At 37.7% G+C, this 16,874-nt stretch overlaps 1 protein-coding gene across 1 annotated transcript in view; it reads right to left on the bottom strand.

The window, feature by feature from the left end:
• The window catches only part of ADGRV1 (adhesion G protein-coupled receptor V1), a 527,902-nt gene that overhangs the window by 327,972 nt on the left and 183,056 nt on the right, over window positions 1-16,874 (bottom strand). Inside the window, exons 70-74 of the mRNA XM_059416383.1 lie at window positions 15,689-15,838; window positions 14,122-14,595; window positions 11,570-11,713; window positions 1,293-1,467; window positions 274-409 (exon numbers count right to left, since the gene is read on the bottom strand). Coding sequence (XP_059272366.1) covers window positions 274-409; window positions 1,293-1,467; window positions 11,570-11,713; window positions 14,122-14,595; window positions 15,689-15,838 — 1,079 coding nt within the window. The remainder of the gene's footprint in view (window positions 1-273; window positions 410-1,292; window positions 1,468-11,569; window positions 11,714-14,121; window positions 14,596-15,688; window positions 15,839-16,874) is intronic.

The raw sequence follows: 16,874 nt of genomic DNA, 5'->3' as shown, positions 1-16,874 counted from the left end.
TAGAGATGTTATTCCAGATTTATGTGGAGACCAACACAACTGAGAGAGAGGTCAGAGAGAATACTCTTCATAGCAAGCAGTGGGTGGTGGCTCTACGAAAGTTGGCCTCCCTCCGTGGCATCTCTGGCATACACGCCACATGTAGCTCTGACACTAAAACCGTTCTTGCTGCTGCTTCGGGGAAAGCAATCCTTGTGTCTTCTTCTGTTTCAACTGATAAATTCCCAATTACTTCCCAGGGACTGTGTTGGTTGAGAATCAAGCCGATCTTACCGAAGTCGAGCCCCACCAGGGGCACTGCTCTGTACTCCTGTGAGATGAAGAACAAAGGCCTCTGGCTGACCAGGACTGGGAAATGTCCATAGCAAGATTCCTTTCCTTTGTTCTCCATGGGAAAATGAAAGGCTCCCTGAACAGGAATAGAAGAAAAGCAGGGTATTATTTGAGTTCTTACACTGGGATTCAACTCTTTTTTTTTTTTTTTAAAGATTTTATTTATTCATTCGACAGACAGAGATCACAAGTAGGCACAGAGGCAGGTAGAGAGAGAGAGGAGGAAGCAGGCTCCCTGTTGAGCAGAGAGACCCAGGGGTTCGATCCCAGGATCCTGGGATCATGACCTGAGCTGAAGGCAGAGGCTTTAACCCATTGAGCCACCCAGGCGCCCATGGGATTCAACTCCTAAAGATGTAGTAAAATAGAGTCTTTTCCAGAATTCTGTGACTGTCTACCAGAGGTAACACATTTAAAAAGTTGGGGAGAGAGGTATGTGAACTGAAATAAAGATCCCTACACCAAAATTTTGCCTTAACTCCCTGTCTCTTCTATGGAGTAGAGGTCATGTCATCTAACATGTACATCTCACTGACCCTCCCAGAGCTAACGGGATAATAAAAACAAAAAGGATATGAAGCCACAGCTGTCCCATTGTCAGAAATATTCAGGTGAACACATAAATGAACACAAAGGCATGCCTTTTTTTATTATTATTGTACGGGCCACATTAGGTTTTTAGTACTACTTTTAACAAACTCCTTCTATATCAACAGAGTAATTAATCAGCTTAGTGATCACTATGTCCAGGAGACATAAGAGGTTTTTAATTTGACTGAATAAAGTTTCTCATTTTTACCAAGTAGACTGTGGAACTCTGATCACTAAAATATGAGAGGACTATATTAGGAAACAAAGAGTTCATTATCAAAAGTAAGGACAAGTGAAGAAAATTAGTGGCCAATCACACATCTATCTCTGCGTTCTACAGGGAAGACCTTAGCAAAGCAACAACTCACCTAGTTTTGGGGTCATGTTGCCAACAACAATGAATTCGGGGATTTCTAACCCAGGAGCATATCCAGCCACCCAGGCAACCATGAGAGAGCCATACGTGCCTCTCCTAGAAATCACAACTTGGCTTGTTCCCGCAGTCATGTCCATGAGTGGAAAAGCAATAGATTCAAATCCAACCTGAGGAAAAACATGCTTAGAATATTTTATTTCTCCCTAGAGTTTCCTGTTTTTTGAAGAGTGGGTTAAAAGTCAACTTTCTCTTTGTTTACATAACATACTTTCTTGTTTTAAAATATATTCAATTAGAGGAGTAAAATGGCAGAGGAGTAGAAGACCTAAATTTCATCTGCACCCAGGCATTCAGCTAGTTATCAAACCATTCTGAATACCTACAAACTCAACAGGAGACTGAAGAAAAGAATAGCAGCAATTCTAGGAACAGAAAAGCAACCACTTTCTGGAAGGTAGGATGCGTGGAGAAGTGAATCCAAGGTGATATAGGAGAAGGTGGACTGCAAGGGGGAGGGGCCTGCTTCCCAGCAAGTGATAGAACAGTGGAGCACAAAATCAGAACTTTTTGAAGTCAGCTCTGCTGAGGGATGTTGCTCCAGTGGCTAAGTGGGGGGTGGAACCCTTGTTCGGACAGTGTGGTCTCAGGACCCTCGGGGTCACAGAAAGACCGGGGGTACCTGAGTGTGGCAGAGCCCCCAGGTATTGGAGAAGGGAAACTGACCATAGAGACATTGCTGAGGAGTGGGCTCTCAGCTTGGGTTTGCCATAAATCATGATCTGAGGCAATTTCAGACCACTACTCTTCTAGCAGGGACCCAACAAGTGGCAGATCCAGGGAAACTCCCCTTCCTCCCCCAGGAGGAGCAGCACAGGAGCACACCACAGGAATCTGCCATGTTTGGAAACCCCAAAAGGGGTCGTATACCAGAGACAGAAATGTTCAGCCACAGTCCGAGTGAGAATGGAGTGTGGCCAGAGACCTGGGACACAGGAGTGATTGACTGCTTTTCTCTGAGGGGTCACTGAAGAGTGGGGCTCTGAGCTCTCAGCTCCTCTGGGGCCAGAGATTGGGAAGCCTCCATTTTCATTCCTATCCTCCAAAGCTGTACGAAAATCTTTCAGGAAACAAAAACTACCAAGAGCGATCCTCAGATTATTTAGCCTAGCCCCTGGTAAGGGTAGTACAATTCTGCCTTGGGCAAAGACATTTGAGAATCACTTCAACAGGCCTCCCCCACAGAAGATCAGCAAGAATATCCCACCAAGACTGAGTTTACCAATCAATGAGAACAGCAAAACTTCAGAGCTATGGGAATACAGTACATAGAATTCATGGTTTTTTTCACAAGATACTTTAGTCTCTCAAAGTTAATTTTTTAAATTATTTTTATTTAAAAAAATCAATCAGCTTAGTGATATTTTTATTTTTAAAAAAAAATTTTAAAATGTTTTCATCTCTCCTTTTTCAAGCAACATCTTACCAACTCCTTTTTAAAAATCTTTTATAATTTTCATTTTTAGAGTCACATTCTATACCTTCATTGTACTTAACGTTATTTTTTGTATACATATAAATTTTTCATTCTTTAAAATTTGGAGATACAGTTTCTTCTAACAGACGAAAATATACCCTAAATCTTTTGTATAAGTACCGCGCGCTAACCGATTGCGCCAATGGAGCTCTGACCCTAAATCTTTTTAATGGCTTTGTTCTAGTCTCCTGCCTGATCACATTCTCTCTTTTTCTTTCCTAAATTTTTTTTCTTTCCTTTTTCAACCAACTTCTTATCAATTCCTTTTTTTTTTTTTTTTTAAGATTTTTTATTTGTCAGAGAGAGAGCGAGAGCGAGCACAGGCAGAATGGAAGGCAGAGTCAGAGGGAGAAGCAGGCTCCCTGCAGAGCAAGGAGCCCGATGTGGGACTCGATCCCAGGACGCTGGGATCATGGCCTGAGCTGAAGGCAGCTGCTTAACCAACTGAGCCACCCAGGTGTCCCTCAACTCCTTTTTTAAAATCTTTTTTAATTTTCATCTTTAGTCATATTCCATCCCTTCATTGTATTTACCCTTATTTGTGTGTGTGGGGGGGGGGTGTGTTTTCTTTTTTTCTCTCTTTAAAATTTTGGGAGGCAGTTTCTTGTAACAGAACAAAATACACCCCAAATCTAAGTGTGTGGCACTATTCTATTCATCAGCTTGATAATATTTTTTTTTCCCTTTCCTTCCATTCCCTCCAGTTTCAGGTATCTTCTGTTTCTTTAGTGTATATTTTTCTGGGGTCGTTATTACCCTCTCAGCATTTCATTCTCTCATTTGTCTATTCTTACCTGTACAAAATGAGAAAATGGAAAAACTCACCTTAAAAAAAAAAAAAAAAGAATGAGGCAGAACCAACTGCCAGGTACCCAATCAATAAGAACATTTGTAAGATGTCAGAACTAGAGTTCAGAATGATGATTATAAAGATACTACCTGGGTTTGAAAAAAGCATAGAAGACACTAGAGAATCCTTTTCTGGAGAAATAAAAAAACTTAAATCTAACCAAATCAAAATCAAAAAGGCTATTAATGAGATGCAACCAAAAATGGAGGCTCTAACTGCTAGGATTAATGAGGCAGAAAAGTGAATTAGTGATATAGAAGACCAAATGATGGAGAATAAAGAAGCTGAGACAAAGAGAGATAAACAACTACTGGACCATGAGGGGAGAATTCGAGAGATAAATGATACCTTAAAACAAAACAATATTAGAATAATTGGGATCTCAGAAGAAGAGAGGGGGGGGGCAGAAGGTATATAGGAACAAATTATAGTAGAGAACTTCCCTAATTTGGGGAAGAAAACAGGCATCAAAATCAAGGAGGCATAGAGAACCCATCTCAAAATCAATAAATATAGGTCAACACCCCATCATGTAATAGTAAAACTTACAAGTCTCAGAGAAAAAGAGAAAAATCCTGAAGGCAGCTCAGGACAAGAGCTCTGTAACCTACAACAGTAGAAACATTAGATTGGCAGCAGACCTATCCACAGAGACTTAGCAGGCCAGAAAGAACAGGCATGATATATGCAGAGCACTAAACAAGAAAAATATGCAGCCAAGAATATTATCTCCAGCTATGTTGTCACTTAAAATATAAGGAGCAATAAAAAGCTTTCAGGACAAACAAAAACTAAAAGAATTGCAAACACTAAACCAGACCTACAGGAAATACCAAAAGGGGTCTTCTAAGCAAAGACAGAGCCTGAAAGGAACAGAGACAATATACAGTAACAGTCACTTTATAGGCAATACAATGGCACTAAATTCATATCTCTTAATAGTTACCCTGAATGTAAATGGGCTAAATGCCCCCAAAGAAAAGGCACAGGGTATCAGAATGGATTAAAAAACAAGACCCATCGATATGCTATCTATAATAAACTCATTTTCGACCTAAAGACACCTCCAGACTGAAAGCAAGGGGGTGAAAAACAATTCCCACACTAATGGACATCAAAAGGAAGCTGGGGTGGCAATACTTATTTCAGATCAATTAGATTTTAAGCCAAAGACTATAATAAGGACATTATATCATACTTAAAGGCTCTATCCAAAAAGAAGGTCTAACAATTTTGAATACCTGTGTCCCTAACATGGGAGCAGCTAATTATATAAGCCAATTAAGAACAAAATCAAACACATCAACAATAATACAATAAAATAATAGTAGGGGACTTTAACAGCCCCCTCCCTGAAATGGACAGATCATCTAAGCAAAAGATCAACAAGGAAATAAAGGCTTCAAATGACACACTGGACCAGATGGACATCACAGATATATTCAGAACATTCCATCCCAAAGCAAGAGAATACACATTCTTCTCTAGTGCACATGGAACATTCTCCAGAACAGATCACATCCTGGGTCACAAATCAGGTTGCAACCGGTATCGAAAGATTGGGATCATATCCTGCATATTTTCAGACCACAATGCTCTGAAGCTAGAACTCAATCAAAGAGGAAATTTGGAAAGAACCCAAATACATGGAGGATAAAGAGCATCCTTGTAAAGAATGAATGTGTCAACAAGGAAATTAAAGAATTGAAAAAAGTCATGGAAACAAATGAAAATGAAAAAACAATTGTTCAGAATCTTTAGGACACAGCAAAGATGGTCCTGAGAAAAGTATATAGCGATACAAGCCTTTCTCATGAAACAACAAAGGTTTCAAGTATAAAACCTAACCCTGCACCTAAAGGAGTAGGAGAAAGAAGAACAAATGAAGCCTAAACCCAGCAGGAGAAGAGAAATAATAAAGATCAGAGCAGAAATCAATGAAACAGAAACCAAAAGAACAGTAGAACAGACCAATGAGACCAGGAGCTGGTTCTTTGAAAGAATCAATAAGATTGATAAACCCATGGCCAGACTTATCAAAAAGAAACAATAAAGGACACAAATTAATAAAATAATGAATGAACGGGGACAGTTCATAACCAACACCAAAGAAGGGTGCCTGGGTGGCTCAGTAGGTTGAGCCGCTGCCTTCGGCTCAGGTCATGATCTCAGGGTCCTGGGATCGAGTCCCGCATCAGGCTCTCTGCTCAGCAGGGAGCCTGCTTCCTCCTCTCTCTGCCTACTTGTGATCTCTCTCTGTCAAATAAATAAATAAAATCTTTAAAAAAAAAAAAAGAAGTACAAATAATTATAAGAACATATTATGAGCAACTATACATCAGCAAATTTGACAATCTGGAAGAAATGGATGCATTCCTAGAAATAAAAACTGAAACAGGAAGAAATTCCTAGAAATTAAAACTGAAACAGGAAGAAATAAAAAACCTGAACAGACCCATAACCTATAAGGAAACTGAAGCAGTCATCAAAAATCTCCCAAGAAACAAGAGCCCACGGCCATTTGGCTTCCCAGGGGAATTCTACCAAACATTTAAAGAAGAATAAATTCCCTATTCTTCTGGAACTGTTCCAAAAAATAGAAACGGAAGGAAAACTTCCAAACTCATTTTATGAGGCTGGCATTACCTTGATCCCCAAACCAGACAAAGACACCATAAAAAAATATATATATATTATAGACCAATATCCCTCATGAACAAGGATGTAAAAATTCTTACAAAATACTAGCCAAAAGGCTCCAAGACTACATTTAAAAGGATTATTCACCACAACCAAATGGGATTTATTCCTGTGCTGCAAGCATTTGACAAAGTACAGCATCCTTTCTTGATTAAAACTCTTCACAGTGTAGGGATAGAGGATACATACCTCAATATCATAAAACCCATCTATGAAAAACCCACAACAAATATTACTCTCAATGGGGAAAAATTAAGAGTTTTTCCCCTAGGGTTAGGAACAGGGTTAGGAACACAACAGGGATGTCACCTATCACTAATGCTATTCAACACAGTACTATAAATCCTAATCTCAGCAATCAGACAACAACAACAACAACAACAAAATAAAGGGCATCTGAATCGGCAAAGAAGAAATCAAACTCTCACTCTTTATATGGAAAAGCCAAAAGACTCCACCCCAAAATTGCTAGAACTCATACAGGAATTCAGTAAAGTGTCAGGATATAAAATCAATGCACAGAAATCAGTTGCATTTCTATATACCAACAACAAGATAGAAGAAAGAGAAATTAAGGAGTCAATTCTATTTACAACTGCACCCCAAACCATAAGATATCTAGAAAGAAATCTGATCAAAGAGGCAAAGAATCTATACTCAGAAAACTATAGAATACTCATGAAAGAAATTTAGGAAGACATAAAGGAAAGGAAAAACATTCTACGCTCATGGATTAGAAGAACAAATATTTCTTCACATTTAACACAATCCCTATCAATCTACACATTTAACACAATCCCCATCAATCTACACATTTAACACAATCCCCATCAAATTACCATCAACTTTTTTCAAAGAAATGGAACAAATAATCCTAAATTTTGCATGGAACCAGAAAAGATTAGGAGTAGCCAGAGGAATGTTGAAAAAGAAAACCAGAGCTGGTGGCATCACAATTCAGACTTCAAGCTCAATTACAATGGTGTAAACACCAAGACAGTATGGTATTGGTTAGGGTGCCTGGTTGGCTCAGTTGGTTAAGTGTCTGCCTTTGGCTCAAGTCATGAATCTGGAGTCCAGTTCTCCCTCTGATCCTCTCCCCTCTCATGCTTTCTCATTCTCTCTCAAATAAATAAAATCTTAAAAAAAAAAAAAAAAAACAGTATGGTACTGGCACAAAGGCAGACACATAAATCAATGGAACAGAATAGAGAGCCCAGAAATAGACCCTCAACTGTATGGTCAACTAATCTTTGACAAAGCAGGAAAGAATGTCCAATGGAAAAAAAGACAGTCTCCTCAACAAATGGTGTTGGGAAAATTGGACAGACACATGCAGAAGAATGAAACTGGACCATTTCCTTATAGCACACACAAAAATAGACTCAAAATGGATGAAAGACCTCAATGTGAGACAGGAATCCATCAATATCCTTGAGGAGAACACAGGCAGCAACCTCTTTGACCTCAGCTGCAGCAACTTCTTCCTAGAAACATTGCCAAAGGCAAGGGAAGCAAGGGCAAAAATGAACTACTGAGACTTCATCAAGATCAAAAGCAAAAGCAAAGGAGACAGTCAACAAAACCAAAAGACAACCGACAGAATGGGAGAAGATATTTGCAAATGACATAATCAGATAAAGGGCCAATATCCAAAATCTATAAGGAACTTATCCAACTCAACACCCAAAGAACAAAGAATCCAATTAAGAAATGGGCAGAAGACATGAATAGACATTTCTGCAAGGAAGATATCCAAATGGCCAACAGACACATGAAAAAGTGCTCCACGTCACTTGGCAGCAAGGAAACACAAATCAAAACCACAATGAGATACCACCTCACTCCAGTCAGAATGGCCAAAATTAACAGGTCAGGAAACGACAGATGTTGGTGAGGATGCAGAGAAAGGGGAACCCTCCTACACTGTTTATGGGAATGCAAGCTGGTGCAGCCACTCTGGATAAACAGTATGGAGGTCCCTCAAAGAGTTGAAAATAGAGCTACCCTATGACCCAGCAATTGCACTACTGGGTATTTACCCCAAAGATACAAATGTAGTGATCTGAAGGGGCATGTCACACAATGTTCACAGCATCAATGTCCACAATAGCCAAACTATGGAAAGAGCCTAGATATCCATCAAAAGATGAATAGATAAAGAAAATGTGGTATATATACTCAATGGAATATTATACAGCCATCAAAAATTGAAATCCTGCCATTTGCAACCACATGGATGGAACTAGAGGGGTATTATGCTACACGAAAGAGAAAGACAATTATCAAATGATCTCACTGATAGGAAGAATTGAGAAACAAGACAGAGAATCATAGAGGAAGGGAGGGAAAAAAATGAAACAATATGAAACCAGACAGGGAGACAAACCTATGAGACTTTTAGTCGCAGGAAACAAACTGAGGGTTGCTGGATTGGAGGGGACTGAAGGATGGGGTGGCTGGGTAATGGACATTGGGGAGGGTATGTGCTATTGTGAGTGCTATGAATTGTGTAAGACTGACGAATCACAGACCTATACCGCTTGAAACAAATAGTATGTTAATTTAAAAAATTTTTTAAAAAGACAAATATAAACTGTGGGGACAAGAAGCATATGTCTCTGTTCATCTTGGACCTTCAGCATTCAGCCTATTTTTTGAAACATGGTAAAAAGGAAGTAGATATTTATAAATCTGAAAATTAATTGGTAATAAATTATCAATATATGAGATGATTCTTGTTTAACTGCCAATTCCTCCTTACTATGTCTCTTCATATAAAATGGTTCTGGAATGATTAAAGAAATAAGGGTGCTATTCAAAAAATAAAATAATAGAATACATTCAATTGAAGAGTAATATGCTTAAGAAATGACATCTGAGACTTTGAAATTTCTTTTATTTTATAATTCTGATTACAGTTTATAGCTTTTTTTTAATCAAAATGGAATACTGTGAATTTATAATATCCAAAAAAGATTAAATGTAATCATGGTTTTATGAAAGCAAAAGATTAAAAATGGCATTTTAATATGACTTGTTTGTGGGTTTTTATAGAACGTGGTTTGTCTAAAACTGAAATCTGACATCTTCCTAAGATATAATAGTAAATTCTTCATTTATAAAATGAGTTTCATGAAGTAGATTTTCCATTAAGGTTCTTTTCAGCTCTCCAATTCAATTTAAAAATTTTTTTTTGAGAATCAGAAACATCCAAAGATTTTTTAAAAATAAGCATCTTTTTAATCCATATCAAGTAAGATTTTGTTTTAAGGGCAAACTTCTCAGGGAACCCTGGGATTTAAAAGTGACTTATAGATGAAGTAAGTTCTAGCCAGGGAGTAAAAATAAAACTAGATTCCTGGCTTCACACTGTGATTTGAATAACTCAGTTTACCTCTTTTGGTCCTAAAATCTTTAAATCGGGATACTATATGACTGACAGTTCTATACTAAGACTCAGTCTCCTTATTTTTTTTAAACTCTCTCCTTTTTTTTTTTTTTTTTTTTTTGAGAGGGAGAGAAGAGAAGGTGGGGCGGGCAGGGAGAGAATCCTAAGCAGTTCCATGCCTGGCAAAGAGCCCAACGTGGTATCAGATCCCACAACTCTGAGATCATGACCTGAGCTGAAACCAAGAGTTAGATGCTTAACCGACTGAGTCACACAGGTGCCCCCATCCTCCCCATTTTAAACTGGAATGGGAAGTAACAGAAAAGTGTGAGAAGGAGCCCCAGGATAGCTTTTAGAGGTACAGAAAATAGAAAGAAAAGAAAAACAAAAATGAAACTTGAATCTGACACCAGCCTAGATTCCCTATTACAGTGAGGCTTTTGCTTAGCAATAGTCAAAACCTTTGTCAAAAATCTAAGATTTAAAAAAAAAAAAAAAAAAAAAAACCTAAGATAATGCTTTGCAAGTGTCCTAACCACCTATCTCTCTCTCTCTCTCTCTCTCTCACACACACACACACACACACACACTGGTAAGGAGTACCGAGGATACACTAAGGACAGGAATATATCCTGACTGGCCCCAAACTTGCCCTAAGGACAGGAATATATCCTGACTGGCCCCAAACTTGCCCTTCGAGGCAACACATGTTGCGACCATGTACATGAACAAGGAGTAGGAAATATTTTGCTATGCCAAATGAATGGTTCATGTTGAAAGGAATCTTTTCTTATAACAACCTGTGAGCAAAAAGATGACAACAAAACTTCAAAGAATTATTAAGTTCTATTCCTCCATTCCCTCTTGAACAGATGAGGTGAAGGAGAAAGAAAAATCACTATTCTTCTCAGTCATTTTTAACGCTGATGGATTCCATTTAGGAGACAAAGCAAATTCATTCCCTACGGAGAAGCAGCCCATAAGGGAGTTTCTGAAGAGCATGCCCTTAGTGGTCAGAGACCCTGTTACACAAGCTTCTGGCCAGCCCCGGCTATCAATTGTGTAGAACATGTCCACATACCGGACTTAACCAAGCTGAAGGAGCTCCCGCCTGAAGGAACAGGATGCAATGTCATCTCCTCATGGTCTCAAAAATACACACATTGCCGTGAGCCAAAGACAACAGCCCTGTCTTGCTCCTATATTGACAGAACTGGCCTACATACAAAGTAAAGCCCTCAAGTTATTCTTTGCTCTCCTGTGAACCTATGAAGTGATTCAGAAACAATCTTTCCCACATTGAACTCTAGTGGAAGATTCTAATATTTAGGGGCAACCATGTCACAGCATCTCATCACTAGCATTATTCTCCATCAACACAGACGTGTGATAAAAAGAGCCCCCAAAACGAAAGACATATAATCACGTTAGTAAATGAAAAAGTCTGGAATATTAACTGGTGTTTTGTTCTAATTTAATTATTTAGTATAAAATGCTTCAATATTGAATATTCAATAAAAATAACCTAAAAAACCTGGAAATTTTGATTCTAAGTGACTGTAATTTTAAAAATTCTTACATTCAAATTCTATGGGATACAAAATTTCTAAATATCCAAAAAGAAAAATTTCAAAACTTGGCAAGTTATTTTCATATAATGTATTCATAATGTCTACTTTAATATTGATTTAAAACAGTAATTTTGAGAAATTTCAAGTCTGAGAATCTTTAGTCCTTCCTGTGGATGCTGCCCTCTAGTGGTTCCTGGATGGTTCCACACCCAGGACCAATTACCTGAGAATTGGCGGCTTTCTCAGGGACAGGAAGGATAGCCGATTTAGCCTCCTGTAGAATTTTTGGCATGCCGTAGAACCGTCCGCTGACGAGCATCGCAGTCACCAGTTGCAAGGTGAAATTAGAGCCCAGGGATAGAAAGACCTATAAACAAACAAGATCAATGACTGTTTTAGTAGTAAGAATTAATTTTCAGAGAAAAATACTGACATTTGACATGAGTCATTAGCACACTGCCTTAGGATCCTTTTGTACAGTTTCATCAATATATGCCTTTCCCTGCCCCCCCCCCCCCAGGTTATAAAACAAATCACCAGTATGAAGTCTCCGGGGTGATGAGTGATAGCGTGTAAATACACAAATTTGCCAATTCTCCATGTGTGACCAAATGGCCTCAAGAACGATAAGAATCAGAGAAGTAGTGTTAGGAATAGAAGGAATCATGTACCACAGGAATGAAAGCGCCCACTGGGGAACAGTCAGTTCCTAAAAGCAGCAAAACTCACTTTCTTCCTCTTCATTAAGGAATCACTAATACTCCAGTGAAATTTACTCAAAATGGATAATGATTCAGGTGTACCGATTACTTGAACATTTTGGATAAATAAAAATTACTAATGAAATGTATTAGATTACCAATTTTTAAAGTTTTCAAATCTAATAAATAAGGGAAACTGAATTTAAAAATTAATGTTACTCTATTTTTTTTGAAATTTATAAAACATTTTCCCAATAGGAACATTGTTATTGATAAAGGATAAGCCCTCACGTTATCCCATAACCTAGAATAATACTAAAAACGCTACACATCTTTATTGAATATAAAAATAACTACTTTTGGGGCGCCTGGGTGGCTCAGTAGGTTAAAGCCTCTGCCTTCGGCTCAGGTCATGATCCCAGGGTTCTGGGATCAAGCCCCGAATCAGGCCCTCTGCTCCATGGGGCACCTGCTTGCTCCTCTTTCTCTGCCTGCCTCTCTGCCTGCTTGTGATCTCTGCCTGTCAAATAAATAAATAAAATCTTGAAAAAAAAAAACTACTTTTGTGGAGTCTGTTCTTCTTTTAAATATAATATACTTAAACATACACCATAGCCCTCCAAATATACACAATATGTACCCTAGAAGTTTCAAATGTTTTATAACATGAGGATAACAGATGTTTCATTCATTCAATCAATCTTCACTTTTTTAAAGTGACATTCACTGAGCATGACTCACAGATCAAGTGCTAAGGAAACAGAAATAAATCACTGTCCTAACTTAAAGCATGTGCCTCCCATCTCCCCTCTAGGGGCATGCTCTTCCCCCAAACAGTTCACTGGCTGGGCTGCTAAAGTGTGACATGGGCATAAATCAAGGGTAGGATTTTTTTCAGTGGTTCCCTTTTCCCTTCATGCTCTGGATATAGTGCATTGCTCTTTGAAGACTGGAATATTAGAAGGAGAAAATATGCATATAACTTTTGGGCCCCCAAAACTTAACTACTAATAGCCTACTGCTGACCAGAAGCCTTACTGATAACATGAACAATTAATACATATTTTACAAGTTCTTATGTATGATTACTGTATTCTTATGATAAAGCAAGCCAGAGAAAAGAAAGTGTTATTAAGAAAGTCTTATAGAAGGAAAATTACATCTGTAGTGCCGTACTGCATTTGCGGACACAAATCTGCATATAAGTGTACCTGCACAGTTCAACCCTTGTTGCTCAAAGGTCAACTGTATATCATTCAGTGTTTACAGGGAAATGAAAAGAGGACTAGCATTCCTCAAAATGTACCAGGTGCCACCTACTACAAGATACAGTCTTAAGAGTAGGCAGGTCAAGAGTGTTAGTCCATGTAATACAGATTATGTATTTTAGTTTTCCTATGTGTAGTGTGAGAATAGTTTTATCCTATCTATAGGGCTTAGTAAAATAAAGAGTAATCAGATCTTCACTAAAGCATGTCTTACTGTCAAATGAAATTTCACTATAACATAACACAAAAGCTAGAGAATGTCCTCTAGTGTTCATTAACAGAGATTAAAATTTGAATGCATTTAGAAGGTAATGTTACACAGATATGGATGGGAAAATATTCAAAGGTACATAATTTAAGCATGCTGTATTTTTTTAAAAAAACTCTTCTAATTTGTAAATGAGACTTAACACAATCATATTCTGGTTAAGTCAATCTACCTCTCCTTTCCCCAGTTCTTCAGTCTTTCTTCTAGTCTTGAAAATTTTTGGAAATAGGAAATGGAGGTTAGAAATTAATTATCAGGGCATTGAGTCAATATCCCTAAGAATACAGGAATGTGTAAGTGCCTGCTACCGTTTAGACAAAAATATGTTATCTCCAAATGGGAATATGCTTAATATACTTAATTCAATAATAATTTGCAAATGTATCATCCAATAATTATTACACATTTTTTTAATTACACATTTCTATGATGACATATAAATATCTCAATAAGATTGTAGGCTGATCATGAGATAAGCAAGTGCTCTCCTGAAGGAGTGATATTGGAATGATCAGGAAATGGAAGAAATGCTACAAACCTGACTCCTCACTGGCACCATGTCCACTCTATATCGGGCCCCATCTTTGACCACCAGTTGCCTCTCCACATTTTCAGGAAAAACTGGCTGCTCCTTTTGGTCAGATGAGATTCTAAATCCAACAGCAACATCTCCAAATGTTCCAGCAAGCCGAGTTACATTAATTTGGATGAATCTACTAAGGTTCTGCCCAATAAAGATTGACTGGTAATCTGAATACAGAGCAAATACTCCATGTGGGTCATCATTTGCAGAAACAGAGAACCATGTGATGCATTTTTCTGGAGCCAATTCTGCTCCTCCCTCTACAGAAATAAGTCGGATTACATAATCTTCTTCTATCTCAGGTGTATCATCGGGGAGCAAATGAACATCAAAGCTCACTTCACTCTCTCCATCAGCAATAGTGAAAAATCCTTTTGTAGAAAGAAAGTCTCCTGTAATATCAAACTCACTGCTTATTTCCCAGTAAACCTAAAATAAAAGGGAAAAAATCCAACAAAGTTATGTAATTCAGTATATTGAATCAAAATTCCTTATGTTTTCCTCTATAATATACAACAAATAAATTTTAATTGTGCCTCATTATATTCAAAGCCAGATGCCCCAAACAGTTTAGAAAGTAGAGACAAATGACACTAGCGCTGTGAAAGTATATAAACTCTTTTGGGCTTATGTATGCAATTTGTTGGACAAGATTACAAAATCTCATTTCACCTACTTCTCAAATAGTAACATGATTTGAAAAGATAAAGTGAAGCAAAGTTAACTCTAGAATGGCAGTTCCACAAATACATTTGAAAGGTCTTCCTATATATTTGATAGGTATCTGAACCACGGGTAATACTTGAAGGTAAAAAGTGAGTAGTCTGTTGCTTTATATTGGAATTTGGTTTTGTTTGCTTTTAATAACAAGATTTGAAGAATTTAAAAATTATTTCCCAAGAATATTTAGACTCCTAACCATAAAGTTTCCACTGAAAAAGTATCAGTTAATCTCCAATACAGGAAAAGAGTTAAATCCATAAAGAAATTTTGTAAAGTATGTTCTGCTAGCAAACAACCTTGGTCTGTTAGATAGCTATCCCAATGATTCACAAGAGTATCTCCAGACATTCTATGTCAATATACATGCAAATGCAACCTCTTAAAAGTCAGTTGGTAAACAACAACAACAACAAAACTATACTGAGAAATAAAGTCCTGAAGAATATATGAAGCAATTTACAAAAAAAAAAAAAACAACAAAAAAAAACCACTGAGGGACTTAAACAGGTAGGTTAAATGTTATAGCAAACAAGAAAACAAAAAATAGTTCAGTCATACTCTTCATGATTAAGTGTGAGGAAGATCATTTCAGTCTAAGTGTAGCTGGATTTAGAAAGACAGGGAGAGAGGTTCATGTTGGCTAGAGAACCCAAAGGTGAGGAAATGAACTTTCTCAACTTGTCTGAAACTCATGTCACTTACAAAACTTATACCAGAACACACAGTTTCTCTGTTCTTCACAGCTACATTTGTTAGGCAAACTGTTACACTACTTAAAAAATCAAATGAAAAATGATACCGTGAGTTCTCCTAAAATGCCCTTGACTCTTTTGACAAAAAAAGTAATGATCAGCGGCCCTTCCAGAGCGGACGGCTCTGAATAGGTCTTCTTAGATAAAGACTCAGAAGCAAACTGAACAACCCCATTTGGATCACCAAACTTCTGTACCTAAAAATAGAAAGAGACAACAGAGTGAATATCACAATATAACAACTACAGATTGAATTACAGAATCCAACATATCAGTATAGAGAAAAGCTGAAAAAATGAAAGAAACACAGGAATAATATTTAAATATAATTTGCCTAGAAACTTGATTTTTCAAAAGCTTCTTTAGTAGGGGGTGGGATTATGGACATTGGGGAGGGTATGTGCTTTGGTGAGTGCTGTGAAGTGTGTAAACCTGGTGATTCACAGACCTGTACCCCTGGGGATAAAAATATATGTTTATAAAAAATTAAAAAATTTTAAAAAAAAGCTTCTTTAGTACACTGTCATCTAAAACAAGTAGGTTCATATTCTCTAACAATAATGGAAGTAAGTGTCTAGAAAACTTCAATTCATAGGTTCTCAAAAGGATATTACTTCAAGCCTGAATTTCACTTGATTTGCCTCATATTTGCTTTATTTAACCAGGGCTAATTGTTTAGTCAAACACTAGTCTAAGTGTAGTTGTGAAGGTATTTTGTAGATGTAATTACTACTTATAATCAGTTGACTGATTTATAGTATAATCAGTTGACTGATTAACTTTGATTAAGTCAGAGATTACCCTTGATACTGTGAGTGGGCCTCATCCAATCAGTTGAAGGCCTTAAGAGCAAACACTACAGGTTTCCCAGAGAAAAAGGAATTTGGCCTCAAAACTGCAATTCAGGAATTCTGCTTGAGTTTCCAGTCTGCCAGCCTATCCCACAAAATTCAAACTCATCATCTCAACCGTAAGTCTTTTTCTGAGCTTCCTGCCTACTAGCCTGTTCTATAGATTTTGGACTTGCCAACCTTCACAAACACGTGAGCCAAATTTTTTTTTTAAAGATTTTATTTATTTGACAGAGAGAGACACACAGTGAGCGAGGGAACAGAAGCAGGAGTGGGAGGGGAGAAGCAGGCTTCCCGCTAAGCAGGGAGCTTGATGCGGGGCTTCATCCCAGGAGCCTGGGATCATGCCCTGAGCCTATGGCAGACGCTTAACGACTGAGCC

Source organism: Mustela nigripes, chromosome 12 (genome assembly GCF_022355385.1).
Source record: "Mustela nigripes isolate SB6536 chromosome 12, MUSNIG.SB6536, whole genome shotgun sequence".
NCBI lineage: Eukaryota > Metazoa > Chordata > Mammalia > Carnivora > Mustelidae > Mustela > Mustela nigripes.
The sequence above is the reverse complement of the archived record's forward strand: the minus strand, read 5'-3'. Positions and strand labels throughout refer to the sequence as shown.